General features: G+C 53.8%; 3 protein-coding genes and 1 long non-coding RNA gene across 10 annotated transcripts in view; 1 reads left to right on the plus strand and 3 right to left on the minus strand.

Annotated features, from left to right (window-relative positions):
• Positions 1-313: 313 nt before the first annotated feature.
• On the minus strand, positions 314-2,356 carry LOC125090403 (proline-rich protein 2-like). The gene is made up of 3 exons (XM_047713047.1): positions 1,716-2,356; positions 1,231-1,362; positions 314-1,198 (listed from the first exon to the last, which is right to left on the minus strand). Exons 1-3 carry the CDS (start codon positions 1,872-1,874, stop codon positions 677-679), a joined length of 813 nt encoding a protein of 270 aa, XP_047569003.1. The 5' UTR covers positions 1,875-2,356; the 3' UTR covers positions 314-676.
• Positions 2,357-2,527: 171 nt separating this feature from the next.
• On the minus strand, positions 2,528-4,157 carry PVRIG (PVR related immunoglobulin domain containing). 4 transcript variants are annotated; one of them, XM_047713046.1, is made up of 5 exons: positions 4,014-4,157; positions 3,573-3,926; positions 3,362-3,485; positions 3,217-3,274; positions 2,535-3,122 (listed from the first exon to the last, which is right to left on the minus strand). In XM_047713046.1, exons 1-5 carry the CDS (start codon positions 4,072-4,074, stop codon positions 2,847-2,849), a joined length of 873 nt encoding a protein of 290 aa, XP_047569002.1. In that variant the 5' UTR covers positions 4,075-4,157; the 3' UTR covers positions 2,535-2,846. The 4 variants fall into 4 exon arrangements, with proteins under 4 accessions (XP_047569001.1, XP_047568999.1, XP_047569000.1 ...); XM_047713045.1 differs by having other exon boundaries at positions 2,528-3,122; positions 3,229-3,274; positions 3,362-3,926; XM_047713043.1 differs by having other exon boundaries at positions 2,531-3,122; positions 3,573-4,157.
• Positions 4,158-4,930: 773 nt separating this feature from the next.
• Positions 4,931-25,963, plus strand: LOC125090405 (uncharacterized). The gene is made up of 3 exons (XR_007124324.1): positions 4,931-5,088; positions 24,576-24,580; positions 25,953-25,963. It is a non-coding gene; the product is annotated as an uncharacterized LOC125090405 (long non-coding RNA).
• The window catches only part of STAG3 (stromal antigen 3), a 39,316-nt gene continuing 23,269 nt past the window's right edge, over positions 11,597-27,643 (minus strand). Inside the window, exons 30-34 of one of the 4 annotated variants that reach the window (XM_047713034.1) lie at positions 14,578-14,752; positions 14,231-14,332; positions 13,831-13,909; positions 12,250-12,309; positions 11,597-12,005 (exon numbers count right to left, since the gene is read on the minus strand). In XM_047713034.1, the coding sequence (XP_047568990.1) occupies positions 11,997-12,005; positions 12,250-12,309; positions 13,831-13,909; positions 14,231-14,332; positions 14,578-14,752 (425 nt within the window). In that variant the 3' untranslated portion in view covers positions 11,597-11,996. Of the gene's footprint in view, positions 12,006-12,249; positions 12,385-13,830; positions 13,910-14,230; positions 14,333-14,577; positions 14,753-27,643 lie in introns of those variants that run through there. The other 3 variants (XM_047713031.1, XM_047713033.1, XM_047713032.1) reach the window with 3 other exon arrangements.

Here is a 27,643-nt window from a genome sequence, read left to right on the forward strand (position 1 = left end):
GCGCCTCAGCCCTGTTTCTGCTCTCAAGGTCCCAGGCCCCCACCAGGCACCGTGGAAGTCAGCATGAGCAGGATGGACACCCCAACTCGGCTGGGGTGAGGCCATGTCGTTTAGGGCCCTGCAGCGAACCCCGCAAGCGTTCAAGTCTTCCTGGCGGCTGGTGTCCAGGTCCCAGCACGCCTTCTGGGCGCTTGACTCTTCCCACTGGTCCCTAGAAGGGAGGTATCGGCCAGGCACCTTGGCTCCCCAGGCCAGGGGTCAGTCTAGAAAGGGGGTTGCTGAGGGTGCAGAGCCGAGTGCGGCGGGGACGGTCTGTGTGGACAGTGGGCCGCACAGAGGGTAGGGGCACTGGTGATGTGCGGCTGCCAGGCGAACGGTCAAGAAAGAATTGGCGATGTTTTTGGTGCAAAAAAGTTTTCATTATAGCCCTGGGACAGGACCTGTGGGCAGAGAGAGGTGCCCTCGGGATTGTGAGTGACCGACTGGCAACTTCTTCCTCAGCGGGGGCTGGAGATAGCGTAGGTCTCTAAGGAATTTGGAAGCAAGGTTTCCCGGACTCCGAGGGCTCGCTGTCGTTAAGATAAGGTGATTCTCTACCGTCCAGTAAAACCTTGACCCTTCGGGTATAAACTGATGGGCCATGTTTGAAAGAAAGTTGTTACCACATATCCTGAGGTCACACACCGCTTTGGGGTGGGGCGGACAAGGGCAGAGGTAGCCCTGGGGCGGGGCCATCCTGAGGGCCACTCGGGGAGGAGCCAGCTGGTGTCCGGGGTGGTGGGTTGGGCCAGCTGCAGTGCTGGGGGACCCGGTACGGAGGGGTGGGGGTCGCTCTATCCTCCTCCCCACCACCCCCCCCCCAGACGCCTGCTCCGGACAGACTGCGAAGATGCTGTTCCCTCGGGAGGGTCTGGTATCCGCTGCAGAGGGACCCTGGAAACTGTTCACGGTTCTCTGCGCGGCCGGGCCCCTCCACAGCGAGCGGGTCGTCTCTCTCTCGGGCCTCAACTGTCACATGTGTGGAGTGAGCAGAGCAGACTGTGATCACGAAGGGTGGCTGCGGGGCTGCAACTCCGCTCGCCTGGCTGGGCCCTCCGTGCCACTGCCAGTTCTGGGGCGAGCGGCTGGCCAGTGCGGGGCAGGCCGGCGTGGACCCTTCTGGCTCCCCGGTTTCACGTACTGCAGGGGCCAGGCTGGCAGTGGCTCTGAGCTTGTGGGAGACCAGCTCACGTCCGGGGGAGCACTCCCTGACCCCAAGGTGGGCAGGGGGCCAGGGGGTGGAGTCGGGTTCAGGCCAGGGATCCGCCAGCGCTCCCTCCTTTGTCTTACAAACATTCCCCTCCTAGAGAAGCGAGGGTTCCCGGGGAGCCCCCCAAGGCCCTGCAAGACCCTGCGAGCCCCACTGTGCCCCCAGCCCTGTCCCTGGTCCTGACACGGTCCTATGGCAACTGGGCCCTGATCTACTCCCTGCCTTACGTCTCCCTGACCCTCCCCAGGGAGCTCCGCAACCCCCCACCTCTCTCTTGAGCCCCCAGGTCTGCAGGGGCCACCGAGCTGATTAGGCCGGTGCTGAGCACTTCTGAGAGGCAGAGGAAGCCGGGCCCACCCTCTCCCCAGTGCGGGTAGAGCTGCTAGCCCTGGTGGTGCTGGCCTGGAGGTGCTGGGTCTTGGGAAGGCCACATTAGCACAGCCTGGAAGGGTGAGCTGGGTTTCCTGAAAGGTTCTGTGTGGGCCCAGGCTCCGGGCAGCCCCTTCCTCAGCCAGGCAGAAGGGGTGCTTCCTGGCTTGGCAGGTGGCACTGCCCGGGATGTCCCACAAGCAGAACCAAAAAGGCATGGAGTGACCGGTGTCCCCTCCCCCATGCTAGTGGTCATCGTGGTTGAGGGTGCGCGCTGAGCCTGGCTCCAGGACCATTCTGCACCCCCGCCCCGGAATCTGCCACGTTCCCATGGGGGCTTGCCGCTTGCACCGCTGTCCCCACATTCTCCTGGGGCGAAGGTGCGATGAGGCACAGGGGGGTGTGCGCAGTCCCTGTGTTGACCGGGCCTCTACCCACCCCCCCCCAAACAACCCGCGCAGAATAGTGCTGGTGCCCCAGTAACAGAAGCCGGAGGAAGCTACTGTGGGCAGACACGAGGGGAGTCGCCCACCCGTGAATTCTGTGGGAGGCAGGCGTCAGGACCCCGTCCACGGACCATCTCAGAGAGCCGGACTCAGAGAGCCAGGGTGCCACAGGGCTGCTCTTCCCGGGTTGAAGACCCAGGAGCCCTTATTGCTCTAGCATGTGGCCAGATTTGAGTAGGGATCCTCCCGCCCTCAGCCCCCGGTGTCCCTCACAAGGTCTGCAGGGCCAGGACTCCCCCCTGGCCAGGAACACCCCGGCCGGGGAGGGGGTGGCGGTGGGCAGGTGAGAGCTCACATCCTGAGGCCCTGTTGCCATCGAAGTCACACCTGGCCCCTGCCCCCAGGGGTCAAAACCGTCTCTAACTTCTCCACCCCTCAAACAAGAAAAGGTCCAGTCGAGGCCCCAGTCAGAAACCACTTTTTTTTTTTACTTAGTTATCCTCATCACCTGTGAGGGCTGGGGACTTGAAAACAGGAAACGACCTGGGATGGGATTTTGTCACCTCACATAGATACACACGTGCCCACACGTACCCACACGTGCACACGCGCTGACCACATCCGCAGCACGGGGGCCTGGGCCGGGCGCGTGTGGAGACACTTCTGCAGGCCTGAGACTAAAACCAGATGTGCAAAGACGATACGCCCCCGGGACACAGACCCCAGAAGGGGGTCCCAGAGGTCGGAGAGGAGAGGAGGCCCAAGCGGGCTTGGGGTCCCTCTCATCGAACTCCTAAATGCCCCTCCGCGGCCCTGTGCCCCAGAGAGTCAGGGAAAGGGACGAGGTTGGGGCCAGCTTGGAAAGGCCTCTCTCCGGCCTGAGCATAAAGTCCGTTCTCCATGGAGACGAAGCTGCTGCGAGTCGAGGCGGGCAGGGGCGCCCAGCGGGCCAGCAGCTGGCGTGGGAGCACCAGGTCCAGAGCGGCCGGGCAGTAGCGGCTGGCGGTGACGGCGGTGCAGGGCGCGCGCAGGGAGACCAGGGGGGCTTGACCGGCCGCCTGCGGGGATGCCAGGAAGGAGGCCCAAGTCAGGCTCTGCCTCCCAGGACCTGCCCTCCCCCGGCTGCGGCCTCCTCTGCTCCCCAGTCCTCACCCTTGCTCGCGCCTGTGGCTGGGGACTGGTGAGGGGCGGCTGGGCCTTGCTGACAGACCTGGCAGAGTGAGGGGTTAGCGGCGGAGCAGGGGGCTGGCCTGCCGCCGCGGGGTTTAGACGGGGCCCGAGAGGGGTTGGGTCTCACCAGTGCCTCTGCCGATGCAGGAGGTGGAGGAGGTAGACACAGCCAAAGAGGAGGACCCCCGACACCCCAAAGATCCCGGCCAGGTCAGCCCGCAGCATGGGAGCTGGCGTCGGGGCAGGGAGCCCTGGGTATAGACAAAGAGGCATACCAGACGGCTGGCTGCAGCCCTGGCGTCCCTCTCCGGCCCCCCGGCCCCTCTCCTCGACCCCACCTTGGTCTGTGCGGAGGAAGAGGCTCCCGCAGGCCTCCTGGGAGCCCTCAGGAAAGGAAACAAACTTGCAGCAGAAGGTGGTGTTAGCACCGGGGCTTCTCCCCTCAGACCCTTCTTCCACAGCGAGGGAGATGCTGGTTTTGGTCTCCCAATGGGCCCGGCGGGCCGGGGACCACTGCTGGATGCCGAATTCTGGATGCAAAACAGCCAGCCTAGTCCCTCCGGCACCATCAGGCCCCCCCGAGCTCACGGTCACCAGGGAGATGGAGCCAGAGCCCAGGAATCCGCAGCGGACGCTGAAGGACGGGGACGCAGCAGCCTCCATCTGAACCTGCACCCACACCTCGGGAGTCCCTGCGGGATACAGACATAGCAGGGCCCCAGGGCCAGGCCTCCCCCCTACCGCCACGTCTTCCGCTTCTCTCCTTGCCCCCAACTCACCAGCAGTGATGCAGAACGTCAGCAGCACCGACAGCAGGACTGGGGCCCGGGCCCGGTCCATGGCTTCCCTCTGGCCCCCGCTCTGGGAGCTGTCGCGGCGGGGACAGCACCTGGGCTTCCGTTCTCATCGCAGGAAGTTTTCATGTGTGAGCGGCCACACCCCGCCCCACTTCCTCTTCTGTCTGCCTCCGCTTGGCCAACACAGGGCAGTGGACCCCCTTCCTTGCGTGACAAAGCCACGGCGACAAGGTCCTCCCCGTACCAGCAACTGTGCTGCACGTGAGCGGAGCCGGGGCTCAGGGTCCTTCCCCAGTGCTGTGTCTCCGCAGGCGCTGGAAGCACGAGGGGCGGGAGAGGGAAGAACCAGGGGTCCCTGGTCTCTCCTTAGGAAGAAGCTTCTGGTCCCCTCCTCCCAGCTAAGGGGTGGGGGCGTGTGCAGGAGTTTGTGGGGAGCCGGCAGGGGTGGGAAGGTGAGCGCCTGCAGCTCGCCGCCTCTGCTGACTCTAGCTCAGGCCTCCTTCCCACCCGCAGCTTCATCATGCCCAGCTGCCCACCTAGTGTCCCCTCTTGGATGCCCGCCACAAACGTACCCCAAACTGCCCTCTGCCCCCCTCTGCAGCCCCCCGCCTCTGGCAGTGGAGGGCAAGGGGCTTCCAGCCTTGGGCCGGAGGCACAGTCCCCTGGGGCTCTGCTTTCATCTCCAGCCTGTCCTGAAACCGCAAGGGCTTCCCCTCTGACCACCTCGGCTTTGTCCCGCTCCTCCTGTCGCTTCCCTGACTCAAGCCGTCTCTGTCCACAAAGCATCGCTCTGAACCGCGCTCCCTTCTCTAAGTTCATAGAACAGAAACGAGCCGGGATGCTGCCGCGAGCGGAACGCTTTGCCTCTTGGCCTGGCCTGTGCCAAGCTTGAACGCGGGGTGAGAGGAGTTTGGTGAACCAGGGTTAGAGCCAAGGGCCTGTGCTGAGGACTTTTTTGGGCCAAGGTGTGGTCAGAACCGAGACGTGGCCCGGCCCCAGAACCACGGTCCTGTGAGGCCACACTTGCCCACGTGCCCGTTCCAGTGCATTCAATCCCGTCTCCCCAAATCCGTCCCTTGGGCAGACGGTCCTCCCACCCACGACTGAAAACCCAGGGAAGCCGGGCCTCCAGGTCAATCCCTTCACTGCTCCGGCCCAATGAACACCCTGTCAACCCGGTAACCTTCACTTGGATCCCATGGACCAATCTCCAAACCTGACCCAGACCCGCTCGCGCCACTTCCTCCACTGCTGTTGCCCTTACAGGGTGGGAGCCCAGCTCGCTCAGGCCGATGCAGAGCTCAGGGACGTTCGCAACCTCGGCCTCCCCTGCCTGGAAGCCCTCCTCCCACCTGTTGAAATCCTCCGCACGTTGCAAGGCCCAAATCCCACCACCTCCAGGAAGCCGTCCCGAGTGAACATTTCCTTCTTGAACAGCCACTGACCGGCGGTGGGCCCTGGGCGGTGGCTGCCTGGGGACATTCTGCTGGGCTGACGCTAAGCCCTGGGGGGACGGCGGTCTTTGAGAGCCCAAGCACAGGAGGGCAGAGCACTGCTTGGTGGGTGGGACAAAAAAGGCAGTGGCACAACTACTCACCCACATCTTCCATTTGTCTTGTAACCCACACTGTCCCTTCAGTAAATTCTCACTGTAGACGATTTAAAACAACAGAATAGAAAACATCAAAGTTCCTTTACTTTCCCACTCCTTCCCATTCCCCTCCCCATTTTCTCATGAGGTTCAGACTGTCCGTATTTGAACATTTCTGGATTTTGTGCATGACCCAAGAAGACCAAATTATAAAAATAACATTCTGTGTTTTGCTTTTATCCCAAACTCTATGAAGGGCTTCCTTTGAGCCCCTAAAGAATTTAATCTGGGGATGGTGTAAGACAGGGTGACCTTTCGGGTAGAGGGGCCGCTGTTCTGAAGGGCCACCTTGACCATAAATGCTTACAAATGACCTACTTCTGGATCCTCTTTCCTAACCTGTCGCTGCATCTGCTAAGTTCTGTTTCACTTCCGCAGGGGCCCGAGTAGAAGCTTTTGTTTTGATGTGATGACCCTTGTCCTTCCTCAAAACTCTCTTGGCTATTCCTGAATAGTTTCCAGAATTTTGAGCTCCAGAGACATGGGTCATTAAAGTTGCCACCAGAAGCCCGTTATCATCGGGCCTGCGTTGCTGGGTCTGTTCCCTTTTGGACCCAAAGGCACACGTCCGAGGACATGGGTCTGATAATGGCCGCGGGCGGCTCGGGCTTTTTCCCTGCAGCCATACACCGCTCCCGTCCCGCCGCGGTAATAACCGCCGCGATCAGCCTCCGGAATTAGGCCCGCGGTGTGGACTGTTGCCGCAGTTTCCTAGTTCTGCAAGCTCGGGAGGAGCCGCCTCGCCTCGTGAAGCCGCAGACCCTCCCTCGGGTTACACTCTGCCTCCCAGGCTGGCTCCAGCCCTCCGGGAATGCTGCAGACCAGGTTTTTTTTTCTTTTTTAACATCTTATTTTTAAGTAACCTGCATGCCCCACGTGGCGCTCTTGCTCACAACCCCGAGATCCGGAGTCGCGCGCTCCAGGGACGCAGCCAGCCAGGCACCCTTGGTGACTGTCATCCTAGGAGATCCTCCCCACCTGAGTTTGCAGAGTGAGACTCGTTAACTGATCCTTCTCACAAATATTTTATTTTTTTTAAAGGTTTTATTTATTTCACAGACAGAGATCACAAGTAGGCAGAGAGACAAGCAGAGAGAGAGGAGGAAGCAGGCTCCCCGCTGAGCGAAGAGCCCGATACGGGGCTCGATCCCAGGACCCTGAGATCATGACCCGAGCCGAAGGCAGAGGCTTTAACCCACTGAGCCACCCAGGTGCCCCTCACAAATATTTTAAATGTTGTGAAAAGGCCATTTGTGTGCCCCTATCAAGGGAACCATGAGCGTAGCACTGGGGGGTGCACCACGTGCTAGGGTTGCTCTGAGCAGGTCCCGCAGAGCAGCGCCACACTCGCCGTGACCTCCTGAGGAAGTGACTTGCCCCGGGTGCAAAGCTGGTACACAGTGAAGCCAGGATTGGACAAAAGTTTTAGCCCCAGGACTCACACTGTTAAAACTGTGCCCAACGGCCTCTCCCACATTTAAAAATGTTAAATGACAAGGTTTTGATCAAAATCGAGCGGTCCTCTGCCCCATCCGTGAGAAGCTGTGCTCAGATCCACGGCCGGGCTTGCCCCATCCCCGACGCGCTGCTTCTCCGCAAACAGATGCTCTCATCCTCCCGCCGCTGCTCCCCCACTCAGCCCCTTGGCCGGCTCTCAGCTACCGCGGTCAAGCAGATCTATGCTCCTTCAGGTTCCCCAGGATTCAGGGCTCCTCGGCCGCCCAGAGGTCTTCTCTGGTGTCCCAGGCTTCCGCCGGTGGGTCACCCCTCCTCTGGGCTCCGCTCCCGGCTGACCCCTACCCTTAGGGGCCTGTATCTCGGGCCAGGCCAGCTCCATACCCACGGCTCACAGGGAATCTCTGCTCAAGAAAGACTTTTGTGGGTCCTTTCCAGACCTTGTGTGCCGCCCTGCCCCAGGCAAGGACCTACAGAGGTCAAGGAAGACTTCAAAATGTCTCCTGAGAAAATAAACCTTCCCCAATCCCGCCTCCCTTATCCTCTCCTGCCATCCCAGAACAGACTCTCCTTTCAGCCTCCAACATCCCCAGGCAGTGCTTTCTGGAATTCAAAACGCAGGATGACTTACCTGTTAACCCAAGACTTTTCTCCGCAATCTGAAAAAAATCTCTTTGCTTTATGATTTAGGGGAGAATACCACCACCTCACCTTCTGGCAGAGCTCCTGGTCTCAACAAAGATTAATAAGAAAAAAGTCTTAATTGAACAATATTTAAAATAATTAAAAGCTATTATTCGGGGCACCTGGGTGGCTCAGTGGGTTAAGCGTCTGCCTTCGGCTAAGGTCATGACGCCAGGGTCCTGACATCAGGCTCCCTGCTCAGCTGGGGGTCTGCTCCCCACCCCCCAAGCTCGTGTGTGTGTGTTTGTGTGTGTGTGTTTATGTGCATGCTACATACATGTGCTTGCTTTCTCCAAACTTAAAAAAAAGGGGGGGGGCTATTACAAAAAACAGTAAGCTACCAGGCAAGGCACAGCAGTCCCCTGAAAAGCACTGCTTGGTGTCACCTGTCAACCCAGGTGAGGTCAGCCTGTGCAGCGGCCTCCACCTCTCTTACCCAAGCTGCCTTCAGCTCCGGTTCCCCCTTGGCTTGCGCCTGGCCACTCAGGGCTGCTGCTCGGCGGACGCCCCGCCTCTGTCGGCAAGAGGTTTACCAGCGCGTCATCCCGCCGAGCTGTGGGTTTTGGGGGGGCGGGGGGTGTCTCCACTGGTGCCCAAAATAGGCCCTGCTGTCCTGCAGGACAGACCGATTCCTGCTGCTCACTTTTAACGAACACAGCGAAGTGACCTTCCGGGAGCACTCAGGGACTCCGATGCGCTCGCCGGGATCTGAATGCTCACGTCGGACCAGACCCGGGTCCGAAGTGAGACACGCAAACCTGGAGCTGACGATGGACCACAGTGCCTGTGCCCTGAGGTGCCGCCGCGGTGTTCGTGGTCCTGAACCACGCACGTCCCCCTCTAAATGCACGGCCGCTGTATTTGGAAATCATTTTTGACCTGTTTGTAAGTCTTCCAAGGGAAAAATTTCAGTGGGTTTTAGCTCATCTATTTAAAAAAAGTAAACGCAGCCAAAGGAGCACCTGTTCCATGTGGATTTTTACACGGTTTTGAGAGGTACCCCTCCCAGTTATGTAGACCACAAAAAATAATTACCAAAATAAACTGAACTTTCGATAAGAACCTGCAAAAACGTTAGACCGTGATTTAAAAATGTTTTTTTTTTTTTTTTTTTAAGATTTTACTTGACAGAGATCACAAGTAGAGAGGCAGGCAGAGAGAGAGAGGGAAGCAGGCTCCCTGCTGAGTAGAGAGCCCGATGCGGGACTCGATCCCAGGACCCTGAGATCATGACCTGAGCCGAAGGCAGCGGCTTAACCCACTGAGCCACCCAGGTGCCCTATTTGCTTTTTTTTTTTTTTTTTAAGAGCAGAAAGGTATTTTGTACTAATATCTCAAAACATTTATTTCATTAACTCACCCATTTTTTTTTTTTTTGAAAGAGCAAGTACGAGGTGGGGAGGTGGGTGGAGGGCAGGGCAGAGGGAGGGGGAGAATCTTAAGCTCCACGCTCTGCACGAAGTCCAACTCAAGGCTAGGTCTCCCAACCCTAAGCTCATGACCTGAGCTGAAATCTAGAGTTGACACTTAACCGACTGAGCCGCTCGGGCACCGCAGCCGTTACATTTTTAATGTGTATAACAAACTGGGGCATCTGGATGGCTCAGTGGGTTAAGCCTCTGCCTTCAGCTCAGGTCATGATCTCAGGGTCCTGGGATCGAAACCCACATCGGGCTCCCTGCTCAGTGGAAAGCCTGCTTCTCCCTCTCCCACTGCTGGTGTTGCTGCTCTCACTGTGTCTGTCAAATAAAATCTTTTAAAAAACAAACTACTGGTAAATGTTTATATAATTCTTTCACCTGGCGGACCTGCCCAAACTTCCGGAGTCTTAGGATACCAAGGTTCTGTTTTAGTTACTAGTGCTACATCACGAACTGCCCCACGTCTAGCGTGAACATTTTATAGTGCTCAGACTCTGGGTCAGGAATTTGGAAGAGGCACAGAAACGATGAGGCCTGGGCCTTAGCTGGATGACTCAGAACCTGGGCGTCACAGTCTGGTTCACACGCGAAGCACGTCTGGTTGTCGATATGGACGTACGCGGGGACTTCAGCGAGGGCTGCTGGCTGGCTCCCCAACCATGGTCTTTCCATGTGGCTGCTTGGGACTGTCTCACAATGTGACTGGGCTCCCAGAGTGTCAAGAAACAGGACGTTGGAAGCTGCTGGTTTAATTCCGGGTTCAGGGACTGGCAGAGCGTCGTTCCACCACGTGCTATCAATCAAGCCATCGCAGAGCTCATATTCCAGGAGAGAGGACCTAGACCCTCAGTTAAGAGTGTCAAACAGTTTGGGAGCGTGATGCGGAACTTGCCTTTAAGACTGAGGCTCAGTTCACCCCCCTGCACTATCTGGGTGCAGAAAGACCACGTTTACCAAGCTGCCGAGTTTCTCTCTCCATCTCGGAAGTAACCTCAGCTTGGCTGGTATTTAAATAACTTGGGAATCTTTCTCCTCCTGGATCCTTAGTGACCTCCATATCCTCACCTTAGTTTTCCCCTCTGTTCGCAGATCCCATAGGAAGGGCTCCTCTCCCTGGACCTGTTCCCCCTGAACACAGATTAAAGCTCTGTGAACGGGTCAGCTGCCTTTCCAAACAGACTTTTTTTTTTTTTTTAAAGATTTTATTTATTTATTCGACAGAGAGAAATCACAAGTAGGCAGAGAGGCAGGCAGAGAGAGAGGAGGAAGCAGGCTCCCTGCTGAGCAGAAAGCCCGATGCGGGGCTCGAACCCAGGACCTGGGATCATGACCTGAGCCGAAGGCAGCGGCTTAACCCACTGAGCCACCCAGGCGCCCCCTCCAAACAGACTCTTAAACCCAGCTTCGGCGTCTGTCTGGGGGAGACGGTGCTGGGGAGGAAGGGAGGAGGAGGAGGAAGAAACAGGCTTGGCTGAGCGACCAGATCACAGAAAGTCAGGGTTCCTTTTGCACAGCCCACAGTTCCTTTTGGATACAGCCCCGACTGGCTGTATCCAGCCTGGGAGACCATGGGGACGACCTGAGGTTAAAGCAGATGCCCAGGACGGTAAAGAAATGGAAATCATCTCTAAATGGAGGCTGAAAGGCTTAAACAGTCAAAGTAGAAAGAGACGAGAGTGTCTGCATGTATCTGAGTGCCCGTCGGGGCAAAGAGAAAGCGGAGGTGCTGTGCTCTTCTGGAACAAGAACAGGAGTTTTAAGGAGGCAGTTTCCAGAGGTGGCCTGAGCGAGAGCGATGGTGGCAATGAGCGGAGAGAGTGACGGATGAGGTTTTGCAGAATGACTTGACAGGACTTGGCGAGGAACTGGCTGAGGCAGACAAGGCCAAGGGAGAAGACAGCGTCGACGTCTTGCGTTTGGGGGTTGGACATCTAGAGGCCCTTTTCTAAGTTTCCTTCTAACTCAGACACAGATTCTACACAATTTCAAGTTATAATAGGTGTCTTAGGGCTGAAGTCATCAATTTCCCTGGGTGTACGGCCTGTTCTCGGTGTAGGTGAGAGAGGCCGCCTTCAGCCGATCGGGTTCTGCCCACCCTCCTCGGTGTGCGCTGTCCTCACCAGGAAACCGCTGCGAGGCAGCCAGAGTCTTCCTAGTGCCTCTGCCTCACCATGTGTCCCGGTTACTAAGCATCCTTGAGCCGGTGCATGAAGGCACCTGGGGGCCCGTGCAGGGCCAGCGTCCATCCGTCTGTACACCAGGCCACGGGGCAGCGAGGCAGAGCCGCTTAAGACACCAGCAAAGAACCGGATGTGATCAGTTTAACAATCTCAAGCCACACCCCGGGAACCAGCTGCTTGAAACGTGTTTATTGAGCTAGTTGCTGAGGCACAAAGGCGGCTGGGAAAGCTGTTCCCAAGATACAGAAAACGACTGGGCTCTTTCCACGCAGCACAGGGAGGCAGTGCCTCTCCAGGACTGAGGTAAAGCCCCACCCCCTCCAGACACAGCAGGAAAAGGCCCCGTCCTCAACCCAGGGACAGAGCCAGGGAGCGTTAGGAAGGACAGGGGGCCCAAGGCTTCTCTATGCCAGCGTCACCAGAGGAAAGGGTTAGGTTAGGAAGGTGCAGCCCACCTCTCCTTCCCAAGGACAGGGGTGGGGCCTGGAAGTAACGGTTCCTTCTGCTGTGTTCTCCCGCTTGCCTTTTCCAAGGTGAGGTGGGGAGTGGAGGTGGGGAGGGGCCCAGGATCCTGTCAGAAATCCTGTAACGGGAAAGTTGAAAACAGAGACAAAACAGCCCAAAGGGCAAAGAGGTGACCATTCTAGTTCTCCTCCTACCCTCCCCCCACAGCTACTCCGAAGCTTCCTAGAAGAGCAGAGAGCAGGCCACCGCCTGTGGCCTCTCTTGCCACCTACTGCCCTGGCACACGGGTTAGCCGCCAGCACCTCCCAAAGACACACGGCGCCTCATAACCTGCCTTCCGCAGCCTATGTGGGGACACTCACCTCAAGGTTCAGCTCTGTGGAATCTAAGAGGTCCAGCCCGTGCTCGCTGGGGGAGGAGTGCTAGGGGGAGGGGGTGCAAGTCAGACGGGCCCTTCCATCCCACGTCCCACCGCAAACAATAACCACGGTGGGTCCCTGCACCCGCTGGCGGGGGCGGGGGGGGGTGTGGCATGGGAGAAGGGGACTATGGGCAGGAGGTTCAGACCCCACGGTGCCGCCTCTCCTGGTTTGCCAACTGAGTCCCTTAAATTTGTTCAGTTTGGAACCCCAAACTGGCATTTTCCCTGAGGGATCTTTAGGAAAGGTCATTTTTATTTTTTTAAATTTAATTTTTTTTTAAGATTTTATTTATTTGTCAGAGAGAGAGAGAGAGAGAGAACACAAGTAGGCAGAGAGGCAGGCAGAGACAGAGAGAGAAGCAGGCTCCCCACCGAGCAAGGAGCCCGATGTGGGACTCGATCCCAGGACCCTGGGATCATGACCTGAGCCGAAGGCAGTGGCTTAACCAACTGAGCCACCCAGGCGTCCTGGAAAGGCCATTTAAAAAAAAAAAAGATTTTATTTATATATTTGACAGAGATTACAAGGAGGCAGAGAAGCAGGCAGGGAGAGAGGAGGAAGCAGGCTCCCTGCTGAGCAGAGAGCCCGATGCAGGACTCGATCCCAGGATCCTGGGATCATGACCTGGGCTGAAGGCAGAGGCTTAACCCACTGAGCCAGCCAGGTGCCCCAGGAAAGACCATTTTAATAGAGGCTTTACTCTCTAGTCTCTGTTTGAAGACATCATTGCTTTTTCCCTTCTGAGTACAAAACCCTCCATTCCCCTGAACTATTCTATTCTGCCCCCCCTTTTTTTTCCCTCCAGAAAGAAGGGAGGAGAGTAACAGCAGCAGACCCAGAATCTTCTTCAGTTCACAAGCTCCCTTTGAAAGATGCAGAGGCCAAGGAGTTAAGAGAAGCTAACTTGGGGTGCCTGGGTGGCTCGGTCGCTAAGCGGCTGCCTTCAGCTCAGGCCATGATCCCAGGGACCTGGGCATGAAGCCCCTGTCATGTGGGGCTCCCTGCTCAGTGGGGAGCCTGCTTCTCCCTCTCCCACTCTCCCTGCTTGTGTTCCCTCTCTGCCAAAAAATAAATAAAATCTTAAAAAAAAAAAAAAAGAGAGACGCTAACTTGACAAGGTGGTGGAGCCGGGGACTCCCATCACCTCACAGCTTCCTTGTGCTGCTGCGGGGCCGAACCGCCCGCCGCGCCATCTCTAGCTCTAGGGCTCCTTTCACCTCTTAGAGGCAAATACTTATACGGAGATTAAGGGCGGGGTGAGTGTTATTTGAGTCCTTTTTGGTATTTTTAATTGGTTTTCCCTCCCTTCTTTAATAAAAGTCCAAGCAGAGTACAAAGCAACTTACAAATCTCCCTCCTTTACTCTGTGATTCTTTAAAAAAAAAAAAAAAAAAAAAAAAAAAAATCCTGAGCAGCTTTCAGAAAAAGGGCAGCGTCAGGACAGCAGAGGAAAGACGTTCCGGCTTCTCTGTCACGGCGGCCTCCAGTTCTCGAAGGAGAAGGGAGGCCGGGCCCACTCACCTTGTCTGCGTCTTGCCATTCTTCGCTGAGCTCGTTGTGGACTTCCAGCTCGTCCTCGTCCTCTTCCATCAGGCTGAGTCTGAGGACAGCAGCGAAGAGCGGGGGGTTTCACGCTGCTGTTCACACAGGAGCCCGGAGGGTCTCTGGGAGGCACCCCGGGGGAGGGGGGCGGGCAGCAGGGGTGGGCGTGCAGGGAAAGGGCTCCGGGTCCCCCTGCTGCTTGTGCCGGAGCAGCTCTCCTCCTGTCAGTGCCGCATGCCGGGGGCACACACTATCCGGAAGGAAGGGGTCTGTGATCCAAACATGTCCAAAAAGCATGGGCACAGCAGCAGTGGTTAGGGGAGAACCCCTCGCAGTGACCGCCAAATGCGAAGGGGGGACGGAACGTGATGAGGCTCACCGGGTCAGCCGGGTGCCCAAACCAGGACCTGGAGGGTGGAGCAGAGTCCGGAGACGCCGTGGACTCGAGAACCTTGACCTCTGGTTACCTGAGAGGGGCTGGCTGTTGGGAATGAAGTAGGATCAGGGATGGGGATAAGAAGGGGGCGGGGGGGATGTTACAAGGGAGAAAAGCGTGTAGGGAGAAAGAAAATCTCAAAGACAATGGGAAATGGGACAATGGGAAAGGCAGAGGGACGGACCCAGAGGACGGAGTGCCTCGGGAGGATGGAGAGAACAGAAATGGCAGCGCGGAGGCAGCCAGACACCGAGACCAGATGCCCAGATGCTGCTGCCCTCGGCCCTCACCCTTGGGTAAGCTCCAGTTCTGAGCTGCCTTCTTCCTCTGCCTCTCCCAACCCCCTCAGAGGCTGCCCCCTCTTCACGGCTGTGGAGGTGAGGGTGGGTGAGGGGGGGATGCTGGTCAGCTGTAGGCTCTCTTCCTGGGACGGACGGACATCCTCCCTCTGCTGCCTGGAGGGGCCTGCCGAGAAACAGGTGTGCGTCTTTTAAAAAAAGAAAAGGTGGGGGGGGGGCGCCTGGGTGGCTCAGTAGGTTAAGCCTCTGCCTTCAGCTCAGGTCATGATCCCAGGGTCCTGGGATCGAGCCCCGAGTCGGGCTCTCTGCTCAGCGGGGAGCCTGCTTCTCCCTCTCTCTCTGCCTGTCTCTCTGCCTCCTTGTGATCTCTGTCTGTCAAATAAATAAATAAAATCTTTAAAAAAAAGAAACAGGTGCGCGTATTCACTGCAGACCAGGTATGGCCACAAGACGGCTTCCTACGTTTTCAAGACCTGCCCAAGGTCTGGTTTGTGAAAGTTAAGAAAGAAGAGAATGGAAAACCTCTATGGCCTGGTTATGTTAGGACTGAAAAGGAGTGTAACCCTGCATACTAAAAAGGCTTACAACATGGTATCTAGGACTTGCTCAAGGAAAACAAAAACAAAAACAACAAAAAAAGGCTTAAAATAGCTGTAGAATTTGGAGACCAGAGCCACGAGGACGGAAGCAGGAGGGCTTAGCAAGAACAGAAAAATGGGACACTAGATTTTCTAAAAGCCAGGAACAATGAGATGACTGCCTTGCCGGCCAGTGCTGATCTGAAGAAGAGCCCCCGGGGCTCACGGCGTTAATCTCTCCTGCAGAGACCCGAGAAGGCAGAAGAGGAGGAAGAATCCAAGTTTATCTCAGAAAATAAATCCTTAAAAAAAAAAAAAAAAAAAAAAAAAGCCAAATTGAACACAAAATTAAGCCACACGCATGACTCTGCCTCCCCAGGGAGGACCAGGCAGACCTTCCTCCTCTCCCCAGCCTCGTCGTGGTGCGATGCCCACGGGCTCAGCCCTTCGGCCTCCCCCGTGCTCCATCAGCACCGGCTTCCTTAACCACATGGGCAGGTTCACATTTTTAAACGTCAGCTTCCAGATTTATCTCAGGTGGCAGTGCCTCTCCCCTGAGCACCAGACTCCTGTGCCCAGCTGTCTGCCCAGCATCTTCACCGGCAACGACACGCTCGTACTCGGGTCCTGGTCTGCTCAGGCCCCACTTTCCCCATCTCCGTCAGCAGCCGTGCCCTCAGTACCAGTTGTTGGGTCAAAATCCTTTCTACCGGCCAAGTCCACCCTCCACTCCTGTCTCAGATCCCACATCCGGTCTGTCAGGACATCCCATCCGTGATTCCTCAGAACTGTATTCAGGATCCGGCCACTTCTCCCCACCTCCACCACGCCCCCCAGTCTACCCAGTCCGCGGCTTCCTTGCTGGGGCTTCTGCCCTTGCCCAGCTACGGCCAATCTCTCAACACAGCAGCCAGCAGGATCCTTTAAAAACAGAAGGCAGGTCCTGTCACTTCTCTGCTCAAACACTCCGTTTTCCCATTTCACTGCTGGGTAAAAGCCAGCGTCTTTACTCGGCCTCCTGTGCTCCGGGCTCCTCCAGTCTCTTTGGTCTGATATCGCACATACTCTCTGTTCGCCGTCTGGCCTGCTTGGCTGTGCTCAGAACATGCCAGGCACATGCCTAGTCTCAGGAGGACACTGCGGCTCCTGCCTCCCCGCTGTCTGCTCACCCCCTTCCTGCCTCCTACCACAGCACACGGCACAACCCGCCACTCCTCTAAAGGAGAGATTTATCTTTTTGTGCACTGCCCTATGCCTAGCACACAGCGCTCAGTCGGGATCTGTTGCATGAACAACGGAACCCGTCTTTTCCGTTTTCTCCTACCTCTACGAACGCGCTGTTTTAGGCAAACCGATCGATACACCTGCGTGCTCGGCTGGCACATGCCTCCCGTGTCCTGCTTGGGCCGCCCGCGAGCTGCTCGGCTGCTCCTTCCTCTGTGCAGCTCACGTAAGTCTCACCCGTTTCTCAAGCTCCAGCTTCAATTTCATCTTCCTGGTGAAGCCTTCATCAGCTTCAAATCAACTAAACTCAAAGGGATACGTTCCTTCCCTCAATTCTATAGCGCATCTGTCCATTCTCAAAACCCTTTGGAAGTTACCGTTCACAGGTGACTATTCATAACTTATATTTTCTATAAATGCATTTTCTCTATTAAACGGCTGCTTGAGGATCCTTCCCAGCGTCTGAAACACCTAACACAGTATCATGCACAGACTAGGTCCTTAACGACATATTAGTTCACCCATCAAAGGAGTTTCCCGGTGATATAAAAATATTTTCAAGTGGTACACCCAAGACATAAAAAATAGTAACACTCTACCTCACATCATATACAAAAACTTACTCAGAATGGATGACTGACCGAAGTCTAGGAGCTAAGACTAGAAAACTTTTAGAAGAAAACACAGGTGTAAAATCTTCATGATCTTAGATTAGGCAATGATTTTTCAAGCTATGACACTAAAGCCCAAATAACAAAAGAGAAACTAAATAATTGGGATTTCTTCAAAATTAGGAACTTTTCTTTTTCCTTCAAGGAAATGAAAACCAACCCTCAAAGTGGGAGAGAATTTTTGCCTACCATATATCTGATATGGGACTTGTACCTGGAGTATATAAAGAACGCTGACAACTCAACAAAAAGACAACCCGACTTAAAAATAAGCAAAAGAAAAACCTGCAGCGAATACCATTCTCAGTGGGGAAAAGCTGACTGCCTTCCCACTGAGATGAGGAACACGACGAGGATGCCCACGCTTGCCACTGTTGTTCAACATAGTACTGGAAGCTCTAGCAACAGCAATCAGAAAGCAAAAAGAAATAAAAGGTATTCGGATTGGCAAAGAAGTCGTCCAACTCTCTCTCCACAGATAACACGATACTCTATGTGGAAAACCCCAAAGTCTCCACCCCTAAATCATCAGAACTCATACAGCAATAGGACAGGATACAAAATCAATGCACAGAAATCAGCTGCCTTCTTATACGCTAACAATGAAACTGCAGTAAGAGAAATTAGAGAGTCAATTCCATTTACAATAGCACCAAAACCCGTTAAGATACCTTGGAATAAACCTAACCGAAGAGGTAAAGGACCTGTACTCTAGGTGATAAGGGAAATCTGTGTTCTAAGGTGGCTGTGACCAATCCAGTCGGGGAATCCCAGTCCTGGTCCCCGTCCCATTCCGGGGTTTCCCTCCTGCAGAGCGGGCAGCAGGCACAAAAAAGTGCCACATATACAAAAATAAAAGTATATAAACTACCCCCTTTGTGCTCAAGACCTTTGTTTGAGCTCAGATCTTTGGAGATCACTGAGCCTGTGGTGTTAAATAAACCTCCTGTCCTCCAAGATCTCCGAGTGCCGCTTGGTTCTTCCGTCAGGCAACCCAGCCCAGGTTCCCTGACCAGGAAACCCAAACACGCTGGCCCAACGTGGCCACTGGTTTGGGGGCAATGGCGGGGCGGTGACAGAACCGGGTTTGTAACAGAGAAGGCGCACCCTGCCTACTTTTTGTCAGTCTCCCACCCGGTTGCCTCGGACCAGGCCTGCTGTTCCTGCCACACTCAGGGAGACTTGGCAGGTGAGGACCGGGTCCCAGTGTCGGATTACGGTAAGGCCTGGGGTCCCAGGACCAGACAGGCCCTCCCCTTAGGGTGGAAGGGGAGCCTGATCACTGCCCAGAGACCTCTTATAAGTCTCACAGATAGGGACTCCTGGGGGGAGTGGGGAGGCGGGGTGGGGAGGGTGGGTCCCTCAGGTCAGGAACTTCCTGAAAGGGGGGACAGAGAGGGATTTCTGAAAGGAATTCTCCAGGTCAGGGCCTCCCAGCAGGGAGGACCCACAGGACGGGAACCTCCACGGCTCCACGGTCTTGAGGCTGCGGAGCCTGAGTGTGTCCCAGCCTGTTTCTGTGGTGACCTCACAGAGTCTAGGGCGGGCCCTTCGGGGTGCCAGTCCGGGGTTTATACAGACTTGCTATGGCTAAGAGGCACCCAAGTCTCCTCCGGGAGGGCACACAGGCGTGCATCTGGTTGGTCTCTCCTCTGGAAGGGCACCCATCCTTTGTCTCTGCGCCATCACACACAGGAACATCACTACAGGATCGGGGCAGAGTAAACCTATGGTCCTCGAGACCGTGATCAAAAATTTCGAGAAGGGGTTTTCAGGAGACTAAGAAGTTAAGACACATCCTGGCCAGTTAAGAACACGATGTGAGTTAGGCCCACGTTTGATGTCCGATGGCCTTCGGAAGGGACACTGGATGTCCCAATGGTTTGGTGGCTGTGGCGAATTGTTAACAGGAGAACCAGGACACCCTGACCAGTTTCTGTACACTGTCTCCTGCCTAGGAATTGCCCAGACCCTCCCCCACTTGGGTGCGACTCACTTAAAATAGGCAGGGACGGGACAGGGTCTTAATTGCCTCATCCAAGCGGCCCAGAGAAGACTGACAGAAGCCCCAGCCTCCACAGATCCTAGCCGGAGATCCTAAGGATGACCCGATCCTGCCCGCTCTGTACACACCCCCAAGGCCGTCTACAACTGGTCCCCCCACGGTTCCAGACACTCCACCACCATCAGTCTCCCCGGTGCCCCAGGCCCAAAGGATCTACTTTCTCCAGGACCAGCAGCCAGGCCGCGCCCTAGGCCGGGCACAGGTGCTCTCCAAACGCCAGTATGAGAGATGCAAGGACCCGAGAGGCACAGTGAAGACGGGACAGTCCAACCTGGATGTCTTACGAGGCTTTCTCCACCGCCCACCTCCTTAACTGGAAACATAACACCACATCCCACTCTGAGAAACCACAGGCTGCGGCAGGCCTCATGGAATCCCTCTTCGTGACTCATCAGCCAACCCGGGAAGGCTGCCAACGGTTACTCCGCACCCTGTTCCACACAGAGAAGAGGACGACGACAACCAGAGGAGCAGAGCGGTACCTAGAGAGCACACGCCGGCGGGAGTCCCGGACCCCACGGCTTGGGCTAACACAGCTGCACCCAAGGAGCGCCCCCCATGGGACTTCACCACAGACGAGGGACAGGCCCGCATCCACCGATGCCAGGAAGCCTTCCTCCGGGCAGGAGCTAAGAAATAGACCCTCCGTTTGACCCCGAGGCACAGGAAAGCCAACAGATGCCTTCGTGGCTCGGGCCACCCCAGACAAAAGAAAACTTCAAAAACTAGAGGGTTTCACTGGGACAGACATCACCCTGCTAACAGAGGTCGCCAATAACGTCTACATGAACAGGGAGGTCACAGCCGAAAGGGAAGCCAAAATAAAAGTCAGTCTCACCATTGCCCTGAGGAAAAAGGACGACACAAAAACGGGGAGACCCTGACCACCGACAGGGAGGAGACCCAGAATCCCCTTAGCAAAGGATCAATGTGCCTACTGCAGGGAAAAGGGACATTGAAAAAATGAATGTCCCAGCCGGGGGAAGGCTCAAAAGCCCAGCCACTACCAAAAAACTCCAAGAGGATGACCTCATAGGCCTGGCAGAAACACTCAGACTAAGGAGGACCGAGCTCTCTCCTCCTTGGCCCCCATGAGCCCATGGTCAGAATAGAAATGGGGGGTCAACCAGTGACTTTTAGGGTTGATACTGGGGCCGAGCACTCTGCTGTCACCTCGCCAGTGGCCCCTTTCAACAAAAGAGCAGCTGACTGTCCCTGGGGCCGCGGGGCGCGGGCGGTACAACAGCCCTTTTGCCAGGCTCGTCCGCGCAAACTCGGAGGCTGCCCTGACTAAAAAGGGATGATGGGTGATGCCAGATGGGCGCGTCTTCATTCCAACAGCAACCGGAGGGCATCTGGTCAAGAAGTACCACCAACTCACCCATCTAAAAAAGAACCCGCATTGCAGGCCGTCCTCCAGAAGCACGACGACACCAGCCAGCCGCCGGCCCTGTGCCGAGCCACCAGCAAGCAGTGCACGACATGTGCTAAAAATAATGCTCGGCCTGCACCGCGGCGCCCGCCAGGCGTCCAGAGGAGGGGAGTAACCCCTTTGGAAGACCCAGAAATAGACTTCACAGCCGTGCGGCTGCGCAGGTTCCTATATCAACGAGTGATGGTGTGTGCGTCCTCTTGGGTGGCCGAAGCCGTCCCAACCAGGACGGAAGGAAGCCGAGAAACAGCCAGAGTCCTGTGGCGGGAGATCGTGCCCCAGTTCGGCCTGCCACCATCCACAGTGACGACGAACCCGCGCTTGCAGCAGACACTGTACAGGTCTTAACCAAATCTCTCAGCGTCACCTGGAGACTCCGCACTTCCCACCGGCCCCAAAGCTCAGAGAAAGTAAAGCAAATGAATCGCAACCTCAACGGAACTGTAGCAAAGTTCTGTCAGGAGACTAACCTCCCACGGCCAGATCTGCTACCCCTGGCCCTCCTGTGTGCCTGCTGCACACCCGGGATGCAAGGTTTCTCCCCTTTCAAATTAGTGTATGGACGGCTTCCCCCAGGAAACTTATATCAGGTTGGGGATAAAAAAACAGACAACTTCAGGCCCTGGGGGCCACCCCTAAATAAATTACAAAGATACACCATTGAAAGGGCCCCAATCTCTTTAGGGTCCTGGGTACACTCATTCCAGGCAGGAGACTCAGTCTGGGTCAAAGACTGGAAAAGGAACCCTTCAAACCACAGGGCCTCACTCTGTTCTTCTCACCACCCCTACTGCCCTTACGGTCTCAGATGTCACTCATGGGTCCACCACTCCAGAGTAAAAAGAGCCCATCGCCTGGACGAGGAGCCACACCAGTGGAAAGTCCTGCCAAACCCCACAGACTTGCCCCAGCTTCGTCTTCGGCAAGACCCCACCAACTGATGGACACACCTGCTCGCCGCGGTCCCTAGCTCTCATCAGCGTGATACCCTTCATCTCGGAGTCGGACTCTATAATGTTTCCCATTCTGACTGGACTTTCTCCCAGAGACTTGCTATTGTTGTTTACCGGGTGATCCTAGGGTGTATTACTGCACTTACTTGTCCATAGGCTATACCTGCTGTCGGGCTAGCCACAATGGCTCCCTCTAAGGTCATGGACCCCACTTTTATCAGCCCTCTGCTGTCTACTCCTAACTGCATGTCACTATGGTTTCCCTGACCCCAGTCAGTCCTGCTCTTCTGCTACCTGGTGTGTTGTTCCTCCTCCATTTAGCTTGCCCAGCCTGGCGGGAGGAGGGGGGCAGACGCTCGTATCACTGTTACCGGCAAATGGACTTTCCAGCTTATCCCCCTCAATCCTGTGCAAGTGCCCCCACTGACTCCCTCCTCCCGGGACAGACACCAAAGGCTGACCTCCACTTAATGGGCCACCATCTTCTTGATAATTAAGTCCATGTTCACCCCGAGCCTTGAAGTCAAACCCCAGAGTGAGACAAAAAATAACTCGCCCTGGCATATCCCTGGGTCCCCCATCCACACACAGCAAACATCTGTAGCACAACTGTTAGGTATGATTAACGCCTCCTACCAAGCGGTTAACCACTCAAATCCACCCCTAGCGTCTGACTGCCGGATCTGTACAAAGCCCAGTCCCGCCCAGTACCTGGGTGTCATCCTCAACCAATTCACTGTGTTACCTCCCACCTCGGCACCAGGAACCTCATAGTATCCCTTTCTGGCCCCGGTACCACTGTGTGGAAACTCTTCCTCTCCTGTCACAGGCCCCAGTCGGGTCTGTGCGCCTAACGACACAATTCCTGGCTTGTGATCAAGGTGTATACACCCGCGTCCCCCCGCACAGTCAGTCATACACACGTCAGTCTCTTACCCGATCTTTCAGTCGTTCGTCCCCCCCCCCCCCCCCCCCCCCCCCGGGTGCAACGCTCCGCTTACATGGAGACCTCCTAGCGGCCCCTGATGCTCCCCCGCCACCATTCCCCTGCTCGTGAGCCTGCTGGCCGCGTCAGGAGCTGTCCTCGGTGCCACCAGTGCTGGAATGTCACAGGTTCCGTATCCGGGGCTAGCTCAACAACTCACGGCGGATTTTTCTGCCCTTAGTCAGCCCTGGCCCTGTAGTGCCAACTCGATTCGCTGGCCTCAGTGTCCTGCATAACAGGCATGGGCTCAGCTTGCTCATGGCTGTGCAAGGGGGACTCTGCCTCTCCTTACAGGAGGAGTGTCGTTCCTATGCTAATGATTGGGAGTAGCCCAAGAAACCCTGACCCAGTCCCAGGACCTAGGAACTCACCGGTGGGAAGCACTCCAGCAGACTTGGTGGGATTCCCTCTGAGAGTGGCTCCCTTGATTTGCCCCCCTCTTGTGCTCCCCCTAACAGGAGCCTTCCGTCCTTGCATATTTAACGCCTTTATTAGGCTTATCACTGCTCGAATTGCCAAGATCAGACTCCACTTACTTCTCACTCACCACCGCCCCTTGGAAAACAAAGATGATTCCCTCTAACCTAGGGGTTTAAAGGGGCATCAAAGCGGGGAATGATAAGGGATATCTGCGTTCTAAGGTGCCTGACCAATCCAACAGGGGAATCCCCCTGGCCCCAGGGCCATTCTGGGTTTTCTCTCCTGCCTCACCTGCCCAGGGCACAAAAGTGCCACAGATACAGAAGTACAAGTTTATAAACTACCCCCTTTGTTTGTGCTCAGGGCTCAGACCTTCAGAGATCACTCTCCTCTGAGCCCGCCAGCATTAAATAAACCTCCTTTCCTCCAAGATCTCCGAGTGCCATTTGGTTCTTACATTGGGCAATCCCGTCCAGGTTCCATCGCATAGGAACTACAAAACACTCATGAAAGAAACTGAAGACACAAAAAGATGGGAAAATATTCCATGCTCATGGATTGGAAGAATAAACATTGTTAAAACAACTATGCTGCCCCGAGCAATGTATACTTTCAACACCATCCCAATCAAAATACCAATGGCATTTCTCAAAATGCTGGAACAATCAATCCTAAAATTTGTATGGGACCAGAAAAGACCCTGAATTGCCAAGAAAATGTTGAGAGGGGAAAAAAAAAAAAAGGCAAAGCTGGGGACATCACGTTGCCTGACTTCATGCTTTACTACAAAGCTGTGATCACTGAGACAGCATGCATGGTACTGGCACAAAAACAGACACATAGACCAGTGGAACAGAGTCTTTGACAGAACAGAAATCTTTGACAAAGCAGGGAAAAAATATCGAATGGAAAAAAGAGAGTCTCTTCAATACACGGTGCTGGGAAAATTGAACAGCTAAATATAGAAGAATGAAACTAAACCATTCTTTTATACCATACACAAAGATAAACTCGAAATGGATGAAAGACCTCAGTGTGAGACAGGAACCCATCAGAATCCTAGAGGAGAACATAGGCCGTGACCTCTTCGACATCGGCCACAGCAACTTCTTTCAAGATATGTCTCCAAAGACAAAGGAAACAAAAGTGAAAATGAACTTTTGGGACTTCATCAAGATCAAAAGCTTCTGCACAGCAAAGGAAACAGTCAACAAAACAAAAAAGCAACCCACAGAATGGGAGAAGATATTCGCCAATGACACTACTAAGGGCTGATAACCAAGATCTATAAAAAACTCAAACTCAACACCCAAAAAACAGTCAAGTCAAGAAATGGGCAGAAGACATGAGCAGACACTTTTCCAAAGAAGACATACAAATGGCTAACAGACACATGAAAAAGTGAACATCATTGGCCATTAGGGAAATTCAAACCAAAACCACATTGAGATACCACCTTACACCAGTTAGAATGGCAAAAATCGACAAGGCAACAAATGTTGGAGAAGTTGTGGAGAAAGGGCAACCCTCTTACACTGTTGGTCGAAATGCAAGTTGGTGCAGTCACTTTGGAAAACCGTATCGAGGTTCCTCAAAAAATTAAAAATAGAGCTACCCTATGACCCAACAATTGCACTACAAGGTATTTACCCCAGATACAGATGTAGTGAAAAGAAGGGCTATCTGTACCCCAAAGTTCATAGCAGCAATGGCCACAAGAGCCAAAATGTGGGAAGAGCTGAGATGCCCTTCAACAGATGAATGGATAAAGAAAATGTGGTCCATAAACACAATAGACTACTACTCAGCCATCACAAAAGATGAATACCCAGCTTTTGCATCAACTTGGATGGGACTGGAGGAGATTATGCTGAGTGAAATAAGTCAAACAGAGGAAGTCAATTATCATATGGTTTCACTTATTCGTGGAACATTAGGAATAACACAGAGAACGTTAGGAGAAGGGAAAGATGAAGTGGGAGAAATCAGAGGGGGAGACAAACCATGAGAGACTATGGACCCTGGGAAACAAACAGAGTTTTAGAAGGGAGGGGGATGGGGAGATGGGTGAGCCTGGTGATGGGTATTAAGGAGGGCACAGATTGCATGGAGCACTGAGTGTTATATGCAAACAATGAATCATGGAACACTACATCAAAAACTAATGATGGGGCGCCTGGGTGGCTCAGTGGGTTAAAGCCTCTGCCTTCAACTCAGGTCATGATCCCAGGGTCCTGGGATCGAGCCCCACATCGGGCTCTCTGCTCAGCGGGGAGCCTGCTTCTCCCTCTGACCCTCTCTCTCTTCCTCTCTCTCTCTCTGCCTGCCTCTCCACCTACTTGTGATCTCTCTCTCTGTCAAATAAATAAATAAAATTTAAAAAAAAAAAAAAAAGATATACGGTACAGTGACTAACCTAACACAATAAAAAAATAAATAAAAATGAGCAAAAGGATTTCAATAGACATTTCTTAAAAAAAGATACAGATGGTCAACAAGCACATGAAAAGACGCTCAACATTACTTATGAGGGAAATGCAAATTTAGGCAATGAGATACTACCTCATAACCACTAGGAGATGGGAAAAAGAAGAAAGACAATAACCAGTGTCGTCAAGAATGTGGAGAAACCAGGACCCTCATACATTGCTGCAGGGACTTTAAATGAGGCAAGTACTTTAGAAAACAGTTTAGTACTTTCTCAAAACATTAAACATAGAAGGACCATATGACCCAAATATTTCACTCCTGGGTACATCTCAAGAGAATTAAAAACATGTACTCAGAAAAATTTGTACATGAATGTCCAGAGCAGCATTATATATAGCAGCCAAAACATAGAAACAACCTTACGGAAGCAACCTAAGTGACCACTGATAGGTGAATGGGTAAAAGTATACAGTATACACATATGGTATACGGTATACACATACAACAGAATCTTACTCCACTTTTATTTTATTTTTTTAAAAGATTTTATTTATTCGACAGAGAGATAGAGTACAAGCATGCAGAGCAGCAGGCAGAGGGAGAGGGAGAAGCAGACCCCCACTGAGCATGGAGCCCAATGTGGGGCTCGATCCCAGGACCCTGGGATCATGACCCGAGTTGATGGCAGAGGCTTTAACCCACTGAGCCACCCAGGCGCCCCCTTACTCTACTTCTATTAAAGAGATCTGTGACAACATGGATGGACCTAGAGAGTATCATGCTAAGTGAAATATCGGACAAGCAAATACAAGCAATGATAGAATTTTACTTATACGTGGAATTTAATAAACAAAACAAATGAACAAAAGAAAATGAACAAAAGAACAGAAACAAAGCCATAAATACAGAGAACTGGGAGCTGGCAGAGGGGTGGGGGGACATGTGGAATGGATGAAAGGGAGTGAGGTACAGGCTTTCCAGCTGGGAAGTGAGGAAGTCACAGGGATGAAAGGTACAGCACAGGGAATACAGTCAGTGGGTCCGTGACAGCATTACATGGTGAGTGATGATCACTACGCTTACGGTGAGCGCGGCGTAATGTATAACGTTATCATACAGACTTACAGAATCACTGTGTGGTACACCTGAAACTAATGGAACTTTGTATGTCAACTATACTCCAATCAAAAAAAAAAATAAAAACCACCCAAATATCCATCAGCTGGCAAATGGATAAATAAAATGTGGCATAGCCATACAACAGAATATTATTTGGCCGTGGGAATGTATGAGGTACTGGGGCACCCGGGTGGCTCAGTCAATTAAGTGTCTGCCTTTGGCTCAGGTCATGATCTCAGAGTCCTGTGGTGGATCCCCGTGTCGGGCTCTCTGCTCAGTGGGGAGTCTGCTTTCCCTTTCCTCTGCCCCCGCACCCGTCACCCAGCTCATGTTCTCTAATTTTAGAGAAAATGGAAAAGGTATGAGATACTGATATATGCTAAAATATGGATGAACCTTGAAAACATTGTGCTGAGTGAATGAAAGCAGCCACACAAGGTCACACAGTGTACGATTTCACTACATGAACGTCTGGGATAGGCAAATCCAGAGACAGGAAGTAGATGAGTGATTCTGCCTACGGCTGAGCGATAGAGAAAGTGAGTATTTTCAAGTGTTCACTTGAAAACACATAACAACACATCAAACTTATGATTTCTAGGATGTTATCACTTAAAATGATACTCTATTTAAAAAGAAAATTAGGGCGCCTGGGTGGCTCAGTTGGTTAAATGACTGCCTTTGGCTCAGGTCATGATCTTGGAGTCCCGGGATCAAGTCCCGCATTGGGCTCCCTGCTCAGCGGGGAGTCTGCTTCTCCCTCTGACCCTCTCCCTTCTCGTGCTCTCTCTCAAGTAAATAAAATCTTAAGAAAAAAATTAAAAAGAAAATTAACAAAAAAACCCCCTTAGATTATAAGACAGGTAGTGATCTGAAAGTTAAAAAAAAAAATCATGAAGGTCGTATAAAAATCTTTAAATCTCGTAAATAACAGAATACTAGATGCAAGGAAGGGCCCCCCAAATGTACAGATTTCTTCATTTAATCTCTGGTTTTATCATCAGTTTCAATCTGATTTTTCACAAACTTTTTCTATTTTTAGTTGGCAGATAAACCGTGAAGAACATGAATTCCCCTTAACGACAGCAGATGCTCAGTGAAAGACTTGTTTGACCCGAGACAGAAGTCTGAAGGAGGCATGAGGCCATATGCTGCTTATCTAGGAACCGGAGGTGGAGGA

The sequence above is a fragment of the Lutra lutra genome, chromosome 18, assembly GCF_902655055.1.
Source record: "Lutra lutra chromosome 18, mLutLut1.2, whole genome shotgun sequence".
Lineage (NCBI taxonomy): Eukaryota > Metazoa > Chordata > Mammalia > Carnivora > Mustelidae > Lutra > Lutra lutra.